This window comes from Leiobunum rupestre, chromosome 5 (genome assembly GCF_980474605.1).
Source record: "Leiobunum rupestre chromosome 5, qqLeiRupe1.1.hap1, whole genome shotgun sequence".
NCBI lineage: Eukaryota > Metazoa > Arthropoda > Arachnida > Opiliones > Sclerosomatidae > Leiobunum > Leiobunum rupestre.
This window is the reverse complement of record NC_143388.1, coordinates 41,464,798-41,487,958: the sequence shown is the minus strand read 5'-3', so window position 1 is coordinate 41,487,958 and position 23,161 is coordinate 41,464,798. Positions and strand designations below refer to the sequence as shown.

At 38.3% G+C, this 23,161-nt stretch overlaps 1 protein-coding gene across 1 annotated transcript in view; it reads left to right on the top strand.

Annotated features, from left to right (window-relative positions):
• The window catches only part of LOC149944531 (oxysterol-binding protein-related protein 1-like), a 273,668-nt gene extending 250,968 nt beyond the window's left edge, over window positions 1–22,700 (top strand). Inside the window, exons 2-4 of the mRNA XM_090176383.1 lie at window positions 21,830–21,887; window positions 21,950–22,097; window positions 22,435–22,700. Coding sequence (XP_090032509.1) covers window positions 21,974–22,097; window positions 22,435–22,700 — 390 coding nt within the window. The 5' untranslated portion in view covers window positions 21,830–21,887; window positions 21,950–21,973. The remainder of the gene's footprint in view (window positions 1–21,829; window positions 21,888–21,949; window positions 22,098–22,434) is intronic.
• The last annotated feature ends 461 nt before the right edge of the window (window positions 22,701–23,161 follow it).

The following is a 23,161-nucleotide window of genomic DNA, read 5'->3' as shown; positions in this document are numbered from 1 at the left end:
GCATTTTTTTTTGAGTGTAACTTTCTCAATACAGTGCGATACTGAGCGAATCTGTATTCCATCTGGTGGTAGAAAACGTTAAATCCTCCACAGTGTTTCCTCTTAACTCGCCATTTTTATGTTTAGTTTAAGTTCGAGTTGGAAGGGGTATTTATCCTAAATGCCCATACCCTGGTTCCTACGCCCGTGGGTAATCTCAACAATGTTTGCAAGATTTCGTATTTCTTAAGATACAATTGTTCCTGGATTCTGATCCAAATTAAACAAATTATTTAGTAATTATGTTTTCATTAACGTTTAACTGATTAACTGCCTTTTTATTCCGAAATAAAAATGAAAAGTCATCATCACAATTGGTAACCGTTACTTTTTTGAACATAAATATCTTTTGTAGATTGCAAATTATTCAACATAAGCAAATTGTGACCAGTTTGACTCAAATTGGAGTATTTAAGGAGGACACTAATGAAAATTTCTTTCTTGCTGATGCTGTTAAATTCTACGTAAGAAGTATTTGTATATCGACGTAAAATGAAATTTGCTTATTATATAACTAAGATGATAAAAATATGAAAAACTATACTTGAAAAACTGTGTAATATAGGAGTGACCAAATGTGTGATCTCCACCTTCAAAACGGTGGTCTTTGAAATTAGAAAATTTGGGCACGTTTTGTGAAAACGTTGTAAAAATTTACCATTTATCATATTTAGGCCACTACATTCAGTTTCGTCAATTCATGTAGTATCAGGACTAACCCATATACTTTTAAATGAAAAAGAGTTAATTAATTTTTATGTTTTTGATCACATCATTAGGCAAGATAAAAAAATTCGTTGCAAGATGTTTATCTACAAAATGATCGAGACGGGCGTGAGTACATTGTCCTTTAGCAATATAATGACACAACTGGGGATTTCTCAACATGGAGAAACCGAGAGAGCGGATTTGGATGTCGCATTAAGTGTGGATTCTTCGAGTACTATAGAGTTAAAAACCATTGTGTTGAACCCTAACAGGTGTAATCTAACCTAGCCTATCCTACCTAAATCTATATTGAAATTTACCTAATCTATCCCAATCTAAACTTAGTAATCCAACCCTAAGCCAAACACTAACAAGAAAATATCCTTTACCGAACCAAACCAAACTATCCTAGCCTAACGATACACTAACCTAATCTAAACAAGCGTAACCTAATAGAACTGAAAGTAATTTAACAAATCATAAATAAACCTTATTCTTATTTAATATATTTAATTTGTAACAATTTAAAAACCTACCAATATTTAAAACCACACGTTAACCGTAATTTTTGTAATAAATTATTTAAAACACAAAACAAAAACTGCTTTACATTTGTACATTTCCAAAAAAATATTAAAAACTAGTTTTAATCAGGGGTTCATCAGGTATACACAAGCCTCAGTTGTCGTTATAAAACTAATAAGATATAAATAAATTATAATATATGTCAAAAAGAAAAGGTATAAAAAATGAAAATCACCATTTGATTGAATGAGAGAGCCAGTTACTTAGATCATGGGCCAAATAATGATAAATCCAGGACATGCCTCTGGTACCTTCATACGTACTAAATCGGTCGTCCACCAAAAGTAACGGGCGGCCATTTTAGTAGGCGTGGAAAAGGTGCAAATAAAAAAAATTGGGAGAAAAATCAAGCAGAAATTTCCGGTTTCCCGAACGCCATCTTGTGTTGACTAAGTCGAAATTTGGAAATAAGTGGTGGTTGTAATTCGAAAATTCTGCCATATTGGCCCCTCATTTTTAGATTAATAATAACGATTCTAGGAAAGTATATGTTTAATATTATATAATTATATATATTATATTAATTATGAACCTAGTACGTAAAAAAAGGTACTTACATTAATAACCACACTAGATATGATAACTGTGAATAAATATTCCAGGATATTTACTACGACAACCACGTGTATTATTTTTGAAAACTGCCCCTAAAAAATTTGCCCCCAAAATGACGTAGGTCCGCGATCGCGCTTTTTTCCCAATAGGGGGCAATAGTGGTCGGGTGTTAGCGCTGTTGGACGGGTTTTTCGTATAGAGTCATGTCCTGGATTTATCATTATTTGGCCCATGCTTAGATTGTGTTCGTTTCACGCGCTATTCCCCTTATTTTCTTCCATATTTAATTGAGTGTTGTTTTGATGTAATTTAATATTTAATATCTAGCGGCCTAATGAGTTTTCTTACCTCCTTTTAGTCACGAAAACAAATATGCAAAAGGCTTCATATTTTTAAATATTGTTCCAGATATTGGGAGCTGTTGTAAATCCCTACGTACTGAACAAGTACGTTGTTCTTAGAACTCATTGCTCACCGCCAATTCAAGTGAACAGTGAAGTTATATTCACGATTGTGGATCCAGCCAAGAACGATGAAATATTGTCTCTCCTCGGATTTCAACCCGAAGTGTGGATAGCGGCGCTAATTTCTTTCGTAGCTTTAGTTCTCTTCTCGCGATTATTGCCAGTGGTTCACTTAACCAAACAAAAAACTTCAAAGTTGGTGGAGTACTTTTGGTTCTTCGTAGCCGATCTACTTAACAACGGTAAGATACACTCATACAGTTTTTAGATTAACGTTTCTGGTAAATGGCGATTTCAACCTTGAAAAGGTTCATCTCGAAAATCTGTTAAAATCTAACAATAAGAAAAAACTACCATAAACAGGGCGGTTTTGATCTTTACAATTTTGGAATTGACCTTCAAAACTCAATATTAATTTTAATAAATAAAATTCCCCATTTCATATCGATAAACTTTGACACCTCCATTTTCCTTCCCGTCTTTCATTGGATAGATATCTTGAGAGCAATAGTGAAAAGAGATTAAAAAAAATAGTTGTTAAAAATGTTTTTTCTATCCATATTGAATAGCAACAATAGTAATATCCTTAATTTGGGTTAAGAAAAAAAAATAGTATTGAGTCAGCCAAATTTAAAAGCCCGCCAAAGATTGTGATTTCCAATATCTTTCAAATGATAGATATCTCGATTTTCTTGACTTTTGTTATCAGATACGCTAAATAACCATCAAAGGTTTAAATCATTAAATGTTTTTTTTTGTTTAAATCTAGCTTTTCCAACTGATAACAGAATTGCGACCAGGACGTTCTTGTGCGGATGGTTGTTGGCAGTTTTGATCTTCAGAAACGCTTATTCCAATAACTTGAAAGGCGAATTAATATCGTCAAAAACCAAGTTCGTTGATTCCATCGATGATCTTCTACTAAAACCTGAACTTCGTCCTCTTGTCTATAACAAAAGTGCGTTTCGTTCCGTTATAGTAAAAGTAAGATAAGATTTTTAAGATTTCTCGTTTTACACTAGGGAACTTGATAAAATGAGCAAAACGGAGATTATTATCAAAACTCGTCAAAGTATTAGCCTACTACCATCATACTAAATAACCAAAATGGTTTTACACTTTTGACCTTTCAAATGACCTTTTTCCTACAAAAGGTGGGCAAAATATTTCGAAAAAATGCACGGCCAATTTTAGTGGGTGGATCTAAAATTAAGTATAACCCACACACATTTAATCTGAAAGTCATTTTGGGTAGCGGTAAAATCGGTTCCAACAACTAAATTCCGCAAAAGAGACGTTATTAACAAACCGATCCTAATTTTAGTAAACTATGGGTAATTACAGAAATGTCCAGAAACGTTGTCCCTTTAATGTACTTTCCCCTTTGACAATACGGAGCCAACATTACTCTGGCATCCTTCGCAACTTAAGGACGGTTAAGGGACGCAGAGCTGTTTGGCCGGCTGGAAACCTTTGCTCCAAGGCTGATAGTGGCAGAGACAGCCATTTCGCCCATGACGAACCCTAATTCCTGCTTGTGTTAATTTGTAAAGGTCATAGCGAAACTTATTATTATTAATTTTCTTCAACTAACGTTAGAACATCAATAACGAACAATATGTTAGACTGCATCGTGCTGTTCAGTCTTACGGAGCGTTTATCAGGAGACATGCCAACGATGTTTTGAACTGCTTCTACGACGGAAAAGGAGCATTATTTCACGGATCGAGTTTCATGCATTATCTGATCAACTTGTATCGTACACACGACTTTAAAACCAAGAAGATCTATTTGGGCAAGCAGCACTACGAACAAAATTTCAATTACTTTTTTTACTCAAGACGCCTTGAAGATACTTTAAAGGAACTGTGCGATTACAGGTAAAATCTTTAAGTGTGTCAATAATATCCCTTCGAACTAGTTATTCAAATAAAAACGAGACTGATGATCGTTGGCGAAAAGGAAAATTAATTAGCACTTTATTAAGAGTATAGAATATGTTGTTGCTGCTTTGAATTGTTCGGTTTTCATGATTGCCCTTAATCTGGTCCTGCACCCCATAAAATGCTTATGTTATTCGCCAGAAACACACCATTTCAAGCTCCCGAAATTTTTAAAATATTTTTCGTTAGAAACATAGTGCCTTATGGCTAAATACCAAAATTGAGTTGCAAATTTGATATATTACTTTGAAAGGTAGTTAATTTAAGGAAATAATATTCTGTGAACTCTTTCAAAATTTGTGATAATTTAAAGGCCATTGGTGTTTGACTTGAGCCGATATTAGAAGAGCCCTAAAGAACCAGTTTTAATTTCTAACGATCTCAACCCTCAAATATTAACTAAACTAAAATCTTATAGCAAATGATAATAATTAATAATAATTAGCTAGGCTAATACCTAGGCACAAACACAGGACCAAGTAAGTTTGCGACTTTTTAATGCCTTATTTACCGGTGGCCGGGTTACAATGAAATTCGTGATGGCACAAAGTTGCCTTTTCAAAGGTTAAGATTAGCATTTTAAGAAATGAATTTGCCCTGTTTTTCGTATTTAATTGTTTATAAGATTTAATTGAGCGTAGCTCTCTTAGCAGCGAGTTCAATGGGAAAGTTTTGTCCGTCTGTCCGTCCGTCCGTTAGTAAGTTTGAAAGGAGTGGGGGGGCGCGCAAGATAAAGAGGCATGGTATGAGCCACGGGTTACGAGAGAGAGAGAAAGCGAGAGGGTATGGGGGCGCTAGACGGGGATAGGAACGGTCGTCCGTTAGCAAGTTTCAAAGGAGGGGGGGCGAAAGAGAAAGAGGAATGGTATGAGCCACGGGTTGCGAGAGAGAGAGAGAGCGAGAGGGTAGAAGGGGGGCGCTCGGCGGGGATAGGAGCGAGTTGTACGGGAACGTTTTGTAGAGAAGTGGAGGGGGTGGGGGGTCTGATAATTCGCAGAAATTTCGCAATATCTTGAAAACAGTAATTGATGAGAGGAATCACTTCGAGGGTTTTTTTAATTGAGAGATAGGGAAACTGGCAATGGTACTATAGGCAAAGTCATTGACATTATCTATATTTCCACCTTTACTCGCGAGTATTTAAACGAGTTGCCACTTTGTGTGCTTGTTAATTTTCCAACATACTCAGGTCCGTCGTTATACAACAATCTGATACCGATCCCACCAGTCAGCATTCATCGTTCCCAGGGCTTAACACTTGAGCAAGCAGTTGTTGATCTCGGACCCAACGAATTCGCTCTCGGCATGGCATACGTTGCCGTTTCGCGCGTAAAAACATTGGACGGCATAATTTTCGATCCCGGATTTAACGTAGAACGACTTTTGAAAGTCAATAGTAAGACCGGGCTAGCTTTCAAAAAAAAAAGAACTGGAGAGGCTGAAACTACTATGATATGTATGTCATAAAAATAAAAGTTATTACCTTAATTTCTTTAAATGTGTGTTCAATATTTGAATTATTTATATTGTCGCTAGCTCGTTCCACTCAGGTTTTTGTCAAAAATACCCGTTGGGGTTTTGTGACGCCCTAGTTAAATATTCATACTAAAAATTTTTTTTAAATAATTAATTTAGGCCAACCGATTTAATTTTTTTCTAGACATTTACGTTTCTTTGAAACTGATCAAGGGCGACCAAAAAGAAGGTTTAACAATGTTTTTTGGAAAAAGTATTTACTGAAGGAAGAGGAATTGATGAAGGAATTGGGACCACTATCCTTGAATTTCTTGTCCCCTGTTTTTGGAATCTGGATGTGTGGTATCATACTAGCTATCGCCATTTTCGTGATAGAAACCATTTTGGAGAATATTTAAAAACTCAGAAAATTGACATGTTTACAGAACTTATACACCGGTGCACCTGAGATATCGTATCATCTCATTAGAACAATAGCCCACTCATAATGCCCAGCGTTAGCTTCCACAGCTCCGACTAGTGACCGACAGTCATATACAGCAAGAGAAAGCTTCTACTTACAGCCGCACCTAAAACGCCAGCCATCCAACCCTAAGAATGGCGCAGCAATGGCACGACCACACAGCCGTGGGAAAGAGTATAGTTACTCTAGCACCACCGACAGACAAAAGAACGGGAGTAAATAATTCGGAGACCCGCCGTCGAACAGGGGGAAAATAAATTTAACCAGTGAGTCGAAAGTGCGTCCACAAATACACAATATTTGTAAATGAATGAAATATTATCGTAGAACACTTTTTTAGGGCCAAAACAGTTAATAGTTGAAGAAAGTCATGATATTTACAAAGACATCACCGAAATTAATTTAAAATCGACTAAACGTCGGAAAAAATAACGTTTCTCGGATAACCATCAATTAGAAAATGTCTTCGCTTTTTAAATCTAATTCCTCTTCATTAAATAAAAATAAAAACTGTCGATAAAAAATTGTGAGTTGAATTGAACTTCTACGTTTGTATTCCTGAGTATGTCTACTTCCTGGCAGTGAGGGTCGAAAGTTTGTCATACCAAAATGAATTTTCGATAATTTATAAGGTGTGCCGAATTTTGTCACTAAATGCATAGAATTTCTAGAACGGGTCTCAAGTTCCATGTTATATGAATTCAATTGATTTGACATTGGATTGCTAATACGAAATAAGACATAACAGGAAACCATAGGAACTTTTCCCAAAAGGGTAGAGTTATACAGGGTGTTTCAGAAAAGTCTGGCACCAATTTATAGGCGTGTTCTTTGGGTAACAAGAAGTGAAAAAGGAACTAAGAGACGGTTTCCTAAATTAAACCGTATCCGAGTCATTAATCGTCAAAAATCGGCTTCCAAAACGTCGAAAAACGCGCAAATAAGCAGTTTCTATTTTCCTTGAACTCAATTAATTCCTTTTACAAGTATTTGGTTTTTTTATCGAAAAAAATAAGAAAACGATCACTTGTATCAAAAATTCGTTATTAATTGAAAGAAGTATTCTACGTGTAGAAATTAACAATCTCAAGGTGTTTCATAGTGCCCACGTCAATTGAAAGAAAGTTACTAATTGAATTTCGGTTTTGTTCTCGAAATACCATAAGTACAAATTTAACTGAATTACAAAAAAAGTACAAAATGATCATCTGGGGCACATGCAAATCATGAACCAGTTTTGCGCTCCCTAACGGTGTTGGGTGGAACTACTCGTTGGAGGTAAAATGATTTCTGGTGTGTTTCGGATTGTGTCGCGGGAGTCAATTATGCGTCAACGTAGGTTTTACACGTATCGAACCTAAGTCTTGTATACCAAGTCCTTAATATATCCCCAAAGATAGAAATAACTTGGGTTCAAATCCGAGATCAGGCTGGCCATACAACAGTTCAACCTCGATCTATTCGTCTGAGAGGAAACTTGGCATCAAGATGAGCTCTAACCCGAAGGCTAAAATGAGGGGTTGCTTATTTAACAACAAAGGCTTTTATGGATTTCTGGGTTTGGTTTATAAATTTAAAAAATTATAAACATCTTGTATGCCTAAAAATTCTAATTGTTTATCCACAATCTTTATCTGATGTATTGCACAACAAAATTATCAGTTTCATTTTCTATATGTAGAAAATTTTATAATCCATATTATTAATGAGTTATCTTTCAATAATTTGTAGAAATAAATATGTACAACTTATTTAATCTATAGTTCGATCCTTAAAATTTGGAGCTTTATAAACCAAATTCCAAACAATGAAATTCGATATTTCGCCATTATACCTTTAGTTCATCCATTTAACGAGGTTATTAACCATATTTTGAACGCTAATGATTCTTAGTCTAAGGGTTTTTTGTTTTCTCAAAAGTCACTTTTATTATAATTAGATGAATGCTGTTTGACTTATTTGACATTGAAAGAATTCACGAGAATAGCAAGATTTTTATGGAGCACCAAATTCTTTAAAATACGATAGACCTTTGAGATATACCCCTTATATCGAAGTCAACCATTTTTTTAATTGAGCGTAGCTCTCTTAGCAGCGAGTTCAATGGGAAAGTTTTGTCCGTTCGTCCGTCCGTCCGTCCGTTAGTCCGTTAGTCCGTTAGTAAGTTTCAAAGGAGGGGGGGGGGGGCGCAAGATAAAGAGGCATGGTATGAGCCACGGGTTGCGAGAGAGAGAGAGAAAGCGAGAGGGTAGGGGGGTGCTGGACGGGGATAGAAAATGTCGTCCGTTATTATGTTTCAAAGGAGGGGGGCGGAAGAGAAAGAGGAATTGTATGAGCCACGGGTTGCGAGAGAGAGAGAGAGAGAGAGAGAGCGAGACGGTAGAGGGGGGCGCTCAGCGGGGATAGGAGCGAGTTGTACGGGAACGTTTTGTAGAGAAGTGGAGGGGGGTGGGGGCTCTGATAATTCGCAGAAATTTCGCAATATCTCGAAAACAGTAATTGATGAGGGGAATCCCTTCGAGGGTTTTTTTTTATTGAGAGATAGGGAAACTGGCAATGGTACTATAGGCAAAGTCATTGATATTATCTATATTTCCACCGATACTCGCGAGTATTTAAACGAGTTGCCACTTTGTGTGCTTGTTAATTTTCCAACATACATACTCAGGTCCGTCGTTATACAACAATCTGATACCGATCCCACCAGACACCGTTTCGTTTAAAAAGGGGGCTGCCACTTGTACTCGTAAGCAATTCCCACTGCAACTTGCTTACGCAATCAGCATTCATCGTTCCCAGGGCTTAACACTTGAGCAAGCAGTTGTTGATCTCGGACCCAACGAATTCGCTCTCGGCATGGCATACGTTGTCGTTTCGCGCGTAAAAACATTGGACGAATTTTCGATCCCAGATTTAACGTAGAACGACTTTTGCAAGTCAATAGTAAACAGGGCCGTCTTAAGACCTTTTGGGGCCCTGGGCTAAGTTATTTCTTAAGACCTTTGCGATCCCCAACGGTCAGCCTTTGTATGTCCGTTGTCTAAATTAAACTACACAATAATCAAACCAAAGCTTTTAATTTCAAAAGTAAAACATAGTCCTACTGAAAATAAGGTTTTTACTGACAGTGACTCGCTGTTAGGTTTTAGAAATTGTTGGTACCATATGATACGTGATGTGGCGATGAGTCAAATTACTTTAGACGTAACTAAAAGGTACATAATATTAAATGAGTATAAATAATATTTAATTAACTAATCCCTTATCGCTAGAGTATGGATGGCCTTTACGGGGCCCCCCAACTGGCTGGAGGCCCTGGGCTGTAGCCCACTTAGCCCATGCCTTAAGACGGCCCTGATAGTAAGACCGGGCTAGCTTTCAAAAAAAAAAGAACTGGAGAGGCTGAAACTACTATGATATGAATGTCATAAAAATAAAATGTATTACCTTAATTTCTTTAAATGTGTGTTCAATATTTGAATTATTTATATTGTCGCTAGCTCGTTCCGCTCAGGTTTTTGTCAAAAATACCCGTTGGGGTTTTGTGACGCCCTAGTAATATGTACAAATTTCTTACAATTGATTTACTAATAAACGCCTTAGAGTGCAATAAGGAATTCATTATTTTCGAGTAAAATCATGAAATTAATTCCAATTTTACAAGAAATGGGGGTTAAATAAATATTGTGATTGTAATAAAAAAAAACAATCCAATCGTTTTTCGATGCTAGTTTTAAACTCAGTCTAATACAGTCGTGTTGGTTTAAAGATAACTCTTACCTTGCGCTCAGTAAAACAAAGATCCATTCTCTCTTAACTAAGGCCACTAAAGCTGAAGGTTCCAAGTCAACCGGTTGAGTAACGCTTAACTGATGGATAAACGTTCTTATCATTTTTAACGTTTCTGGTTTCGAAGTCACGTTCCTCAACAGTATAAGGTCACATGAGCGAAGAATGGTATGATCATAGCCGGGAGTAGTGGCGTACTCCTGTAATCCCAGGCGTCCGGGAGGCAGAGTTTGTGGATGGACGTGTGAGGACGACCACCAATCCCCCAAAATTATACTAAATGTCAAAAAATTAAAATAACGCGTCCCTATTTAACTTGGCCTACCTTATCTAAATATTCTGTCATCGTCACGACCGGGGTTATAGTTGTATGTGCTATCGTTTTTTCTTTTTCTTTTTGGTTCCACCCGGATACGCTACTAAGCCGTTGTTATGATTATTTAGCAGTGTTAACTAAACGTTGTTTGAGATATCATTTCAAAAATATGAGAATTTGCAAAGCCAATAAATTGGACCTATAGGAATTCCATAAATAGATAAAGAAGTGTATGCCTATTAGGAAAATACAATTTTATACTGCCACCGTTCAACTCAGAATCAACCCCTATTTGAGAAAAACCAGTTTTAAGTTCGAAATCTAGCATAATAACAATGATAATCTGATAATGAAAATGTATAAAAATATATCTTGAAAATTTTGTACTGAGTCACCTTATTTTAAAAAAACACTCAAGGATACTTATTTTGAATTTATTTCAATAGTCACGTATCTCGACTTACTTGACTTTTGATCTCAAGTAGCGCAACACGCTCTAAATTTCTTTTACGATTTGACCTACTAGGACTGGAAACCGAAAATATGTTATAGAAAAATAGGCTGCGATACTTGTTTGCACTTAAGAAAATCTAAAACCCTCGAAAAGATATAATTATTTTTTTTTCTAGTGAAAATCAATTTTAATAGATAGAATGATTTAGTTGCATGTTCGTGAAGTAGTTAATTGCCAACTTTTGACGAAATTTAGGCAAGTTCTTTTTCCATTCGCCCCATTGGCTGTCGAAGATTTGTTGCTGACTCAGTGTTTTGGTTGTATGTTGCTTCCCCTTGCCACTAGAAAGATTGAAATACGAAGCCATTATATAAAATCAGAAATGTGTTCGTTTAAAGTGTTAAAGTATATAATTCTTGGAGTTCGTGTTAAATGCCCCTGCTATTAAAAACCCACTTAAATTTCAGTTTACATGCCCAAATTGAAGTTGTAAAAATCGTGACTTAGAGAAATAATGAACGCGTTTGTTTATTTTAATTATAACTACAAACCAATAATGTATTCATTTATAATATATATTCATATTAAGTATAAATAAAAACATACTTTTTCAAACATAAATTTTTACAAGAATCATGAGATTTTTTAAAACAAAATGTGTGTTTATTCCCTAATAACAAGGGGTTAAATTATTTTTCAAGTAATTTAAAGAGGAAAACTTAAATTGGACATTTACTTCGCCACGGCAACCAAAATCGTTTTTGGCAACTCAAGATGGTACCTTCTCTTTGGGATTTAATAGAAAAAAATTTGAAGGGTTTAACATTTAAGAAATTGAAAAATTTATGATTTTCAAAAATTACATTATATGTATAAATTTTTATAAATATTCCAAAGAAATTCAAATAAAGATCGTCTTTGATAATTTTGGTGTTATGTGCCAAAAGGTTGTCTGCGCACCAGGACAACAAATGTCGCCTGAGGTTTTGACTGATCAGATGGACGACAGTTGCGGCACATAAAGCAGATTGATTTCATGAAAACTAAAGGCATGGAATTTATTAGTCCCTAAAAATGTTTTTTTTTAACCCTATAATAATACAAAGCATTTAAGATGGTTTTCGGCCTAATATGTTCTCTAATAAACCCTATAAATTGCATTTTGACCCTAAAAATATAAATGATAAAAATAATAATTTTGACCGTTTATCTTAATCTTAAAAAAACGTAAAATTACAAATATCGTTATTAAAAAATATAAAAGATAAAATTAAGAATTTAAAAGTTGAATTTAGTTAGGCGGCGGTATTTCCAGAGTAATGTCACAATTATTAACTCCTTATTTATCTGACGGAAATTCTGATAATTCTTGCGACGAGTTAACGCTTACTAAAGGAAGAGGTGTGGAACTAGAATGGAAGAGAGAAACGTTATTTACTAATTATGAAATGGCCCATATCTATGTCAGAGAGAATCGAGAGTTTAAAGAAAGACGAACGACTAGGACAGCAAATGGAAAGAAGATATATTACGACTGCAAATACTCGAGAGAATGTACGAAATGGATGTGTCTTTTCCTACCACACGATAACGAAACTGTGGAAATGTTCAAGACCGATGGAAAGCATTGTCATGAAAAAAAGCTCAAAGGTTTAGACGAATCAGTTAAAATAGAAATTTAACGACTCTTGGGTCTCGGTATTGACAAACCCAATGCTATTCTGAAAGCTTTGAAGCGTGAAGGTTTTTCCGAGCCAAAAAAAACTCAACTTAAAAATTTCCTTCAAGACTTACGAAAGAAATGCGGTAATTGCATATGATTACTTTTCTGTATATTTTCTGTAGTATATTTTCTTTATCTATCTATATTTAGGACCACATATATTATCCATAGCTGATTTAAAAGAAGCTTTCCAGTTGAGATCAAAGCTTCCAACGAACGAGGATGAACCTTACGTGTCAAACTACGACATAACGGACCAAGGATTCGGACTGTTTGTGACCACGAGGAGATTGATTCTTCAATTAAAAATATCTAGAGTAGTCCATGCCGATGCAACATACAAGTTAAATTGGAATGGTTTCCCTGTTTTAGTTATCGGTACATCAGATCGCGATCGGCAGTTCCACGCCTTTGGACTTTCAGTTACTTTCGGTGAAACAGAAGCCGACTTCAATATTCTCTTTTCTAGTCTCAAAAAAGAGTGTACCGAATTTAACCCAGAGGTTCTTGTTTCTGATTGTGCGGATGCTATATATAACGCGTTTTGCAATGTTTTTGGAGGGCAGAAAAAACGTGTTACGTGTGGTTTCATGTGATTAAAAATGTCGACAAAAAGCTCAATTTGATACAAGACAAGGATGAACGATATGAAATAAGGCGTGATATCAATTCTATTCAACTATGCAAGTCACTTAAGGAGTTTGAAGTTGCCAAGGCATTGTGGCTTAAGAAATGGCTGAAACCGTCTACTTCTGAGTTTGCTATATATTTCCAAAAACAGTATTTAGAATCTTACACGGGATGGTACGAAGGTGTAGATTTAGGCGCTCCAAGCACGAATAACTGCATAGAAGCGACGAACAGATGGATAAAAGCGCAAGGTACCTACAGAGAACGTCATCCTTTAGGGCGATTTTTGATGGTAGCATTTGACATTGTGAAAGGATGGTCCACCGAAAGGGATCCGTCCACTGTTAATTGCAAGATATTTGTCGAAACACCTACATATGACCTGAAACTTATGACTGATGGGTACAACTGGATAAAATCAGCGACCATTAGATGCAGAACCTTAAAAGGAGACAAGCACTTCTTCATTAAGCCTTCGAATGCACCAAATCTAAGGGATAGCGATATTAAAATGTATTCACGTTAAACAGAAAATCAAAGTTGGACACTTTTGTCCACCTTTCAAAAATATCAAAACCGACTTTGGCTCGTAACTATCGAAGGAAGCAAGTGGCAGGATGGTAAATGTACTTGTCCAGTGTACTTAAAGATGTACAAATGTAAACATATTTACGGCATCGCAGTTTACGAAAAATTTGTGACTGTTCCCGAAATTGCTAAAACTATTCCACTTTGACAAAAGCGAAAAAGAGGGCGACCCCAATTATCGCGCAAAGCACTTCTAATCAATGATTTTTATGTATTAAATCTTTTTTTTTAAATAAAGGTTTTTTTTTATTACTTATAGGGTAAATTATTGCCAAAAAAGGCAACTAAATTCCTTTTTTTTAGTTAAATAATTAGGTTCAAAATAATTCTTTTTTTTAGGGGTCAATCTAATTTAATGCGAAAACTAAATGACACCTTTTTATATTTCAAACATAATAATGCAATAATAAAAGGTGGGGATTGAAAGTTTGCCAGAATATCTTAACTGTCTGAACTTCGGAATTTTGTAATAACTTCATGTGAATTCCTACGGTCTGAACATTTTATTGATATTACTTACTGAACTGAAATTTCAAAGTTATTTTGAAAGATTTGTCCGATACCTTTTTTAACGTTTTGAACTATTTTACTGAATTTTGATTTTCTTAAACAATTCTGAAATGAAATTTTGAAATTAATAAGACGGTCCAAATAATATCTTACATGTATCTGCTCAGAAATTAAAAATTAACTAAAATTATTTTTCCGATGGTTGGTCTTTATTTTTCAAACCATTTGGTAATATAAAAATAAACAGTATTTTATAGATGCCAAATGGTTGATTTTATCTTTGTGTAATTTCACTTTTTTGGTAATTTATTTCAAATATTTTTTACCTGGAGGTCAAAATTAACCATCAGACTACTCGTTTCTGAAATAATACTTAAAGTTAAATTTATTCAATTAAAACTACAATCAGAAGTTAGTTATCTCAAAAATGATATAAACGTACAATTAAAAATAATCGGTCATTTTACATGATAGCTGTAGCGCGATTCAAACACATTAAAGAACTGTTAATTTTTTCCATACGCTTTTTCGAGCTCGAGATTAATCTCTCAAAAATCAGCTAAAGTAAATAATTGTTAAGTTATTTATGTCCATGGATTATGAATATGTAAACTGAAAAAAGGTTTAATAATAGAAGAATTACACATGGATATTTAATACAATTATAAAATCATTTATTTGAAGGCTTTTAAAACAGGAGCTTTATCAACTAAGTTGATTATTATTTATTGATAAATTATAATTTTTTTTATAAATTATTTATTTTCCGGGTATAAAATGTATATTTTTTTATTTCCAGGTTTTTTAAATGTATATATTTTTATTTATTTACAAATTATAACGCGTTTATTTTTAAGGAATACATGTTGATTAGTGTATTCATAGTAGAACTTGTGTTTGATCAATACAATCTTAAAAATACGTTCATTTTACAGATGATTATTTCAATGAGCAATAGAAGAACAGATATTGCAAATCCTCTCCACCAGGTTCTGAATATTGGCTTTAAATAACTGTGGTCACTGATTTGTAAAACTTCTGATGGAGTGATTCCCGTTTATCTCGAAAACCAAGCCAAATTTTGTACGGATAATTTTGTCTCGTCTCAACAAATCGAGCGACACTGGAGACAATAAATGAAAAGAAAAAACTTATGGAGTAATCCCCGAAAAAAACAGTAACTTAATATTTATTTTTAAGCTTTTTCAATTTCATCAAACGTTTTTTAGCAATTATTAAGTTACAAGCAAAATTCAATTGGGACTTCCTTTCCTCCAAATAAAGCATAAAATAAAATTATGCCACTGCCAGAAAGGATTGTAGAATCTATAACAATAGACCGAATCCCATTCGTCCAAATGTACCATTGAACCGTAAACCGCGTTTGGCAAGCCACTCAACCCAGCAGAAGGTGCAACAATGGGACTACCAACCCCTCACTTCGCACACAGCAGTGGGAATAAGAGCATGCTCTAGCAACTCCAGCCGACACCTCACCTACATAAGTGGAGAATCATACCCTTCAGAAAGAGTGTCTAAAGGGGAGCGACAGGCACACAGCGGGCCGCATAACCCGGCAGAGCTGGCACCGGAGATCCCGGTAGACTCCAACAGGCCGGGAAATGGTAACCACTGCGCCGCTTCACAGCAGGCAACCCAAACCTCCGAGGCGGCCAGTTTGCCGTACAACTACTATAGATTTGGTAAGATCGGAATTCGGTCCAATGGAAAAACTCATACAAACGAAATCTCATACGACCGAATTCCCATTCAGCCGAATCATACGATTTTGACGGATTTTAAAATTACCTAAGCTCAACTAGAACTATAGCCTATACTATACCCTATACTATGTCTTTAGTGTTGGTTTGACTCATAGAACGAGCAATGAATTCTAAGTATTGGTGCCTGGTGGTGCCGCGGAACGCCAACCCCATTCTTGCTATCACGATTGGCCGTCTATAACGCAACCTATAGGGCAGTACCTAGCCAAACGCACCTAGTATTGTCCAATCCGATATTAATCCAACCTAAACTAACCTACCAAATCAGAAATTACTAAATTCGGTTGAATGGTACCCCGACCCCTTTCGTGCCATTTTTTAAATATATTGCCCCAGCTAGAACTAAAATCCCGTGAAGACTGTTTCGGCCGGGCCCCAGCTAGAACTTAAATCACGTGGAGACTGTTTCGGAGGGGCCCCAGCTAGAACTAAAATCCCGTGAAGACTGTTTCGGATGGGCCCCAGCTAGAACTAAAATCCCGTGTGAATGTTTCGGATGGGCCCCAGCTAGAACTAAAATCCCGTGAAGACTGTTTCGGCCGGGCCCCAGCTAGAACTAAAATCCCGTGAAGACTGTTTCGGCCGGGCCCCAGCTAGAACTAAAATCCCGTGAAGACTGTTTCGGATGGGCCCCAGCTAGAACTAAAATCCCGTGAAGACTGTTTCGGATGGGCCCCAGCTAGAACTAAAATCCCGTGAAGACTGTTTCGGATGGGCCCCAGCTAGAACTAAAATCCCGTGAAGACTGTTTCGGATGGGCCCCAGCTAGAACTAAAATCCCGTGAAGACTGTTTCGGATGGGCCCCAGCTAGAACTAAAATCCCGTGAAGACTGTTTCGGATGGGCCCCAGCTAGAACTAAAATCCCGTGAAGACTGTTTCGGCCGGGCCCCAGCTAGAACTAAAATCCCGTGAAGACTGTTTCGGCCGGGCCCCAGCTAGAACTAAAATCCCGTGAAGACTGTTTCGGATGGGCCCCAGCTAGAACTAAAATCCCGTGAAGACTGTTTCGGATGGGCCCCAGCTAGAACTAAAATCCCGTGAAGACTGTTTCGGATGGGCCCCAGCTAGAACTAAAATCCCGTGAAGACTGTTTCGGATGGGCCCCAGCTAGAACTAAAATCCCGTGAAGACTGTTTCGGATGGGCCCCAGCTAGAAATAAAATCCCGTGAAGACTGTTACGGATGGGCCCCAGCTAGAACTAAAATCCCGTGAAGAGTGTTTCGGATGGGCCCCAGCTAGAACTAAAATCCCGTGAAGACTGTTTCGGATGGGCCCCAGCTAGAACTAAAATCCCGTGAAGACTGTTTCGGATGGGCTCCAGCTAGAACTAAAATCCCGTGAAGACTGTTTCGGATGGGCCCCAGCTAGAACTAAAATCCCGTGAAGACAGTTTCGGATGGGCCCCAGCTAGAACTAAAATCCCGTGAAAACTGTTTCGGCCGGGCCCCAGCTAGAACTAAAATCCCGTGAAGACTGTTTCGGCCGGGCCCCAGCTAGAACTAAAATCCCGTTAGTTTCGATTTATTAAGAAAACGGCGAAACAGCTTTAAAGGTTTAATTTGGACTGTTAGTAGCAGCGGTACACCAATAAACGTTTCATTTTTGGTTAAAAGCAAATCGCTTCGCATGGAGTTACATTAAACCAAAAGAAGCGATTTGACCCGCAGCACCTCATTTTTGGGCCGTGTGGAGGGCTGCCATCTTGGAAAATGGCCGCCATTTTTTCGTCGCGTATAACTCGTGAAGTACTCCATGGAAATTAACAAATAAGGTGTCATTCTTATGCTAAGGTAAGTATCTATCGAATGAGTTTCACAAAATCTCAAAAATGTCAAAAGGTCAAGGGTCATTGATAAAAACTCTTATTACCACCCCAACAAACTGCCGTTTTCAGTCATGTAATATAAAAAATAAAATTTAAAAAATATATTGAGATGAACCTCTTTCTTAAGTTCAATCTGCAAATTAAATTAATTAAATTTATAAAGTAGTTATTAAAATTTAAGTGTAACCCCACCCCAACATTTTTATCTATGTTGTTCGATAAATAAAGAAATTTCTAGTTTAAAGCAATCTACATTTCACAAGGCCTTATATGCCTGAAATTTGTTTTTATTTTTTAATTTTAATACAACAACAAGTGAACAATGAATATATTACATATTTTCATTATAATTTTGCAGGTTTTTAGTTACACCATATCTGAAAAAGACAAGATTTTTTATACTGGGTACTGCGCGACCCTAGAACCAGGCCTCTGCTTCCCTGCAACATTCACTTCTATTTTGTGGTTGAACCTTTGCAGAGGCCAACAGTAACATTTAAGCGGCATGAGTAACTACGACTCTTTAAGCGAGTCATAGCTACTCCCGGCCCTGCAGTAGTTACTCCCGCCGTTACCATTCGAATATTCGTCACTCGTTTTTTTCTCTCAGCGTTTGCCCCAGTATGGTGTATACACAGTTTTTACATACAGTAAACGCGAATGTTGCAGTGTAGCACAGGCTGGAAAACAATTCTAAAAAATGTCTCACTGATCGTTATTACAAGATCCTTTGCAATTAATATGTGCAGTGATCACTAACCTCTCCGCAATCGCTGCTCTCTGACTGTTACCCCATTGGTAGATTCCCCCCTCAGTGGAATTATGCAAAAGCCGACTGGCCCTTGTACCGGACTCTGATTCACCGGGCTTTCGGTAGTTGGAATCCGGCTGCTTTAATCGAAGATACTGTGGAGCTTTTTACGAGTAAGGTTCTTTCTGCTACTCAGGCAGCCATTCCAAACCGGGGGGCCGGCTGTCCTGGTTCACGCTCACTAACCCCACCTTGGTTGTCCACGCGTTGTTCCATTGCCTTGAAAGCCGCCGCTGTGGTCCGACATCGGGCCTCACGTACTCGTCGGCGCGAGGATATCATTTCCGCTCGCCGGCTAACGGCCCGAGCCAAGGTATTAGTCCTTCGTCCCCGTTCCGCTTCCAGGTGGTCCTACAGTTCGTCTCTGGCTGGCTCAGTCCCTGTTAAGTCTCTTTGGAATAAAGTACGGTGGTTCGAAGGTGTGACAACCCTCTCTCCCATTCCTCCTTTGTGCTCGCCCGCTGGGCCAGTCTCTTCGGCGGCGGAGGCAGCGGACATTCTCGCTTCTCATTTCTTTGCCGCGGCCACGTTGGGGGCCAGTTTCAGTGTTCCTCTCCCGGTGAATTCTCCTTCGGCCCTCTCGGTTCCGTTTTCAACGAACGAGCTCCGCCATTGCCTCGCTCGGAGGAAGAACATGGCGCCGGGTTCCGACAGTATCTCTGTTCTTCCCCATACGGTACTTACCATCTTGCTTGGCATATACAATGACTGTTAGTCGGCTGGCTTCATGCGTTCCTCCTGGAAAACTGGCATAGTTCTTGCTTTCCTAAAACCAGGGAAAAACCCCGATGACCCCTCCTCATACCGCCCCATTACCTTTCTGTCGGTTCTTGGGAAGCTTTTTGAACGGCTCATCCAGCGTCGCCTTGATTGGTGGCTGGAAGCGATCACCTTATCAGTGCGGCTTTCGTCGCGCCCGACGCAGTATTGACAATATTGTACAGTTGCGTGAGGTTGCCAAGCACGCACTTTTATCCAAACACTCCTGTGTCGCTGTTTTCCTGGACATCAAAGATGCCTTTGGGAGTGCTTGTCGCGATTTCCTCCTCCGCAAGCTAACGCATTTGGGGCTTGCCGCTGGGCTGATTGGTGTTTTCGGTCATACCTGACTGGGCGTTCTGCTTGGGTGCGTATTCGTTCGTCCCTATCCGTGCCTTTCCTCCTGCTCAGAGGTGTTCCGCAGGGCGCGATCCTCAGTCCACTGTTATTCAGTCTTCTCCTCAATGACTTGGCCCTCGGTTTTTCCTCTCGTGATCCCGGTGGCTATGTTTGCTGATGATATTGTGCCTTTTCTTACTGGCCTTACTAAATAACCACATGCAAGATGCGCTCGATGCAACTAACACCTATCTTCAACGTCGGGGTCTTCCCCTGTCTCCGGCCAAATGTATCGCAATGTGTTTTACACGTTAAAGAAATCCTGCTGCCTTCTTCACACTCAGTGTGGAAGGACTTGCGCTGCCTCTTGCTCGTACAGCCCGTTATCTGGGTGTTTTTTTCGATAGCCGTCTCACCTGGAGGCCTCTTATCGTGTTGCTACGTACACGCTGCCTACGTTTACTTAGTCTGCTGCGCTCCATGACAGGTTCTAGGTGAAGTATTTGGAGTATTTATTATTCAGCGGTGGTATACCGCAATGCTTCGTCTACAACACTTGCACTCCTGGACACTCTTAAGAGTGCCTGCCATTTGCTTTCGATTTTGATTGGTGTCGCAACGCTAAATCAGTCTGCCTGCCCACTGAGTTGGCTGCCTAGTTTCTGAACCGGCTAACGCTACTTGGCCCCGAGGTGTGTGTCATTTACACTGACGGCTCCCGCTTCCTACTCAGGACTCGCCTTTTATGTCGCCACTCTCGATATCACCTATTATTTTCGCACCTCTGCACTTCTCTCTATCTGTCGTGTAGAGCTCACTGCCATGGTCCAGGCTATTGTCTGGCTCCTAGATCCTAAAAGTTATGAAGCGGTAATCTGCTCGGATTCCCGGTCTGCTCTCGCGCTCTTTAGGCGCACCGATCAAACCGACCCGCTCTTGTTTCCTCTGATGGGGCATCTTCGCGCCTCTCCAACGACTCGCTACACTTTCCTTTGGGTTCCAGCGCATGTCGGGATCCCAGGCAACGAACAGGCGGACCGTGCGGCGCAGTATGCTGTGGGGTCGAATGTTGTCCCTTATGTTTTTGCCCCAGTTGACGTTCCCCACTGCAGGAGAGTTTTTCGGACTGCTCTCCTTTCCTCCTGGCAGCTTCACTGGGATTCGCTCTCGGGGGGCCACTTCCTGTACTCTGTTCATCCCTCCCTTTGTTATCTGGCTCTTTGGATCTTGCGCCTTCGACGTTCCATGGAACGTCCACTGGTGTTAGCGCTGACTGACCGTTTCCCCACCCCGGCTGTGCTGTTCCGGTTCCAAAGGTCGGCCATTCCTCTCTGTAGGGGATGTGATGTCCTCGGTGACCTGGAGCACTATATGTTTCATTGTCCCCAATTTTCAGCCCTCAGGGGCGCGCTGATGAACTGCCTGCCGCCCGCTGACCGTTCCTTGGCATATAACGTTCTCCCTCCCTGGCAGCGTCTTCCGCTCCTGCGTATGATCGCAATACTTCTGTCTAAGATTGCCACTAGTAATCTAGTTCCTCAAGCTTATTAAGTTGATGGTTTGGTTCCAATGTAGTTGGTGGGCATCAAAGGGTTCCTTAAGACCCAATGTCGAGTTTTACCTTCAGAAAAACAATCGCGGTTAAAACTTTTTGCACTACTGTAATCCTAGACGAATAATGAACGGAAATTAATGGTGCCTATGATATTTTTATATAAGTATGTGTCTTTGGAAATATAATTATAGTAATAACAAGTTGGCCCCGCCGTATTATAAGTTCCACATCGTAGGTGTAAAGCTAGTTCCCCAGGCATATCCAAAACACACTATACTCAAAATGTTATAAATCAAAGGAGTTTGGTATTAATAATGGGTATTATGATACTAATTATTGTACGTTACACAGATTCACCTACTATTATTCTAATGATATTGCTACGTATGATTGTACGTTAAACACACCACTATCAGCTTCATTTAGTGTCATATTTATGGATATTGTTACTTATAATTGTACGTAACATAGCTTCATTTAGTGTCATACTAATTGATATTGTTACTTAAGATTGTACGTAACACAGCTTCATTTAGTGCCATACTAATTGATATTGTTACTTACGAATGTACGTAAGAAAATTGATAAAATATTAACTATCAAATTTATACTTAATATTTGTGTTTAAAGATAGCTGCATAGTTCCGATCGATCATGTCTTTGAACTGGAAATTGATTTACGCTGTCAAGGAAGGGAACAACGAACAAGTTCGAGAGTTGTTTAACGTTGGAGCGGATGCCGAAGCGATAGGCGTAATTGAAGTTAAAATCTTAGGAGGTATCTATCTAAATGCCAATAATTATGTTAATGGTAGTCTGTCGCAGAAGATTTTGAAATAGGAATCTCATCACTCATTGGTAAAATTAATCAGTAAATACGATCGAAATCGCGTTGAGGTGTTCATAATAGTAAATTTTACTGCAGAGTTTTTATCTTCAGCAAACCATAACCGCCTTATCTTTCGTTAGCTACAACCCTTCATTATTTGGGGACAGAGAAACCACTCGAGGATAATTGTCCGTCCTTACAATTTATGATCATTGTCAAAACAGACTATCATTATAAATTAAATACAAAGTGTCATACTTATTTTATAACGTTATTTATACTTCAGAAATCTCGCTTACTGCCTTGTCGTTGGCAGCTCACTTCGGACATTTTGAAGTTTGTGAAACCCTAATCGACAACGGAGCCGAAGTAAACGGGAAGGATATTTTTAAACCAACACCTCTTTACGAAGCGTCCTGTGAAGGGCACGAGAAGGTCGTCCGACTTTTATTAGAACGCGGTGCTGAACCAAATTCGAAAAACCAAGATTCCACTTTCCCGTTATCACGCAAATGCGCGCGTTTATACGGCATGAAAACGCCGTTTTTTTAAGAATCGAGATAAGGAAAGTATAGCCAATGGTTAAATATAAGGAAAAAGCTCCGATACCGGGAATCGAACCCGGGTCTTCTGGGTGAAAGCCAGATAGCCTAGCCACTAGACCATATCGGATGAACGAAGTTGCTAAAATCACGCAAATGCGCGGGTTCATAAGGCATGAAAACACCGGTTTTTTTTTAATAATCGAGATAAGGAAAGTATAGCCAATGGTTAAATATAAGGAAAAGCTCCGATACCGGGAATCGAACCCGAGCTTTCTGGGTGAAAGCCAGATATCCTTTTTTTTTTTTTTAAACCCTTTATTCACAGTATTAAAATTACAATACAATCATAAAGATTGAAGGTTATAAAACACAAAATAGAATTAAGGACAAGCAATCAACAAGCATTCTATTCAAATATTTTGTTTAACATGTTGTATAAGATTAAATCTGACGGTAAATCTAAATGTA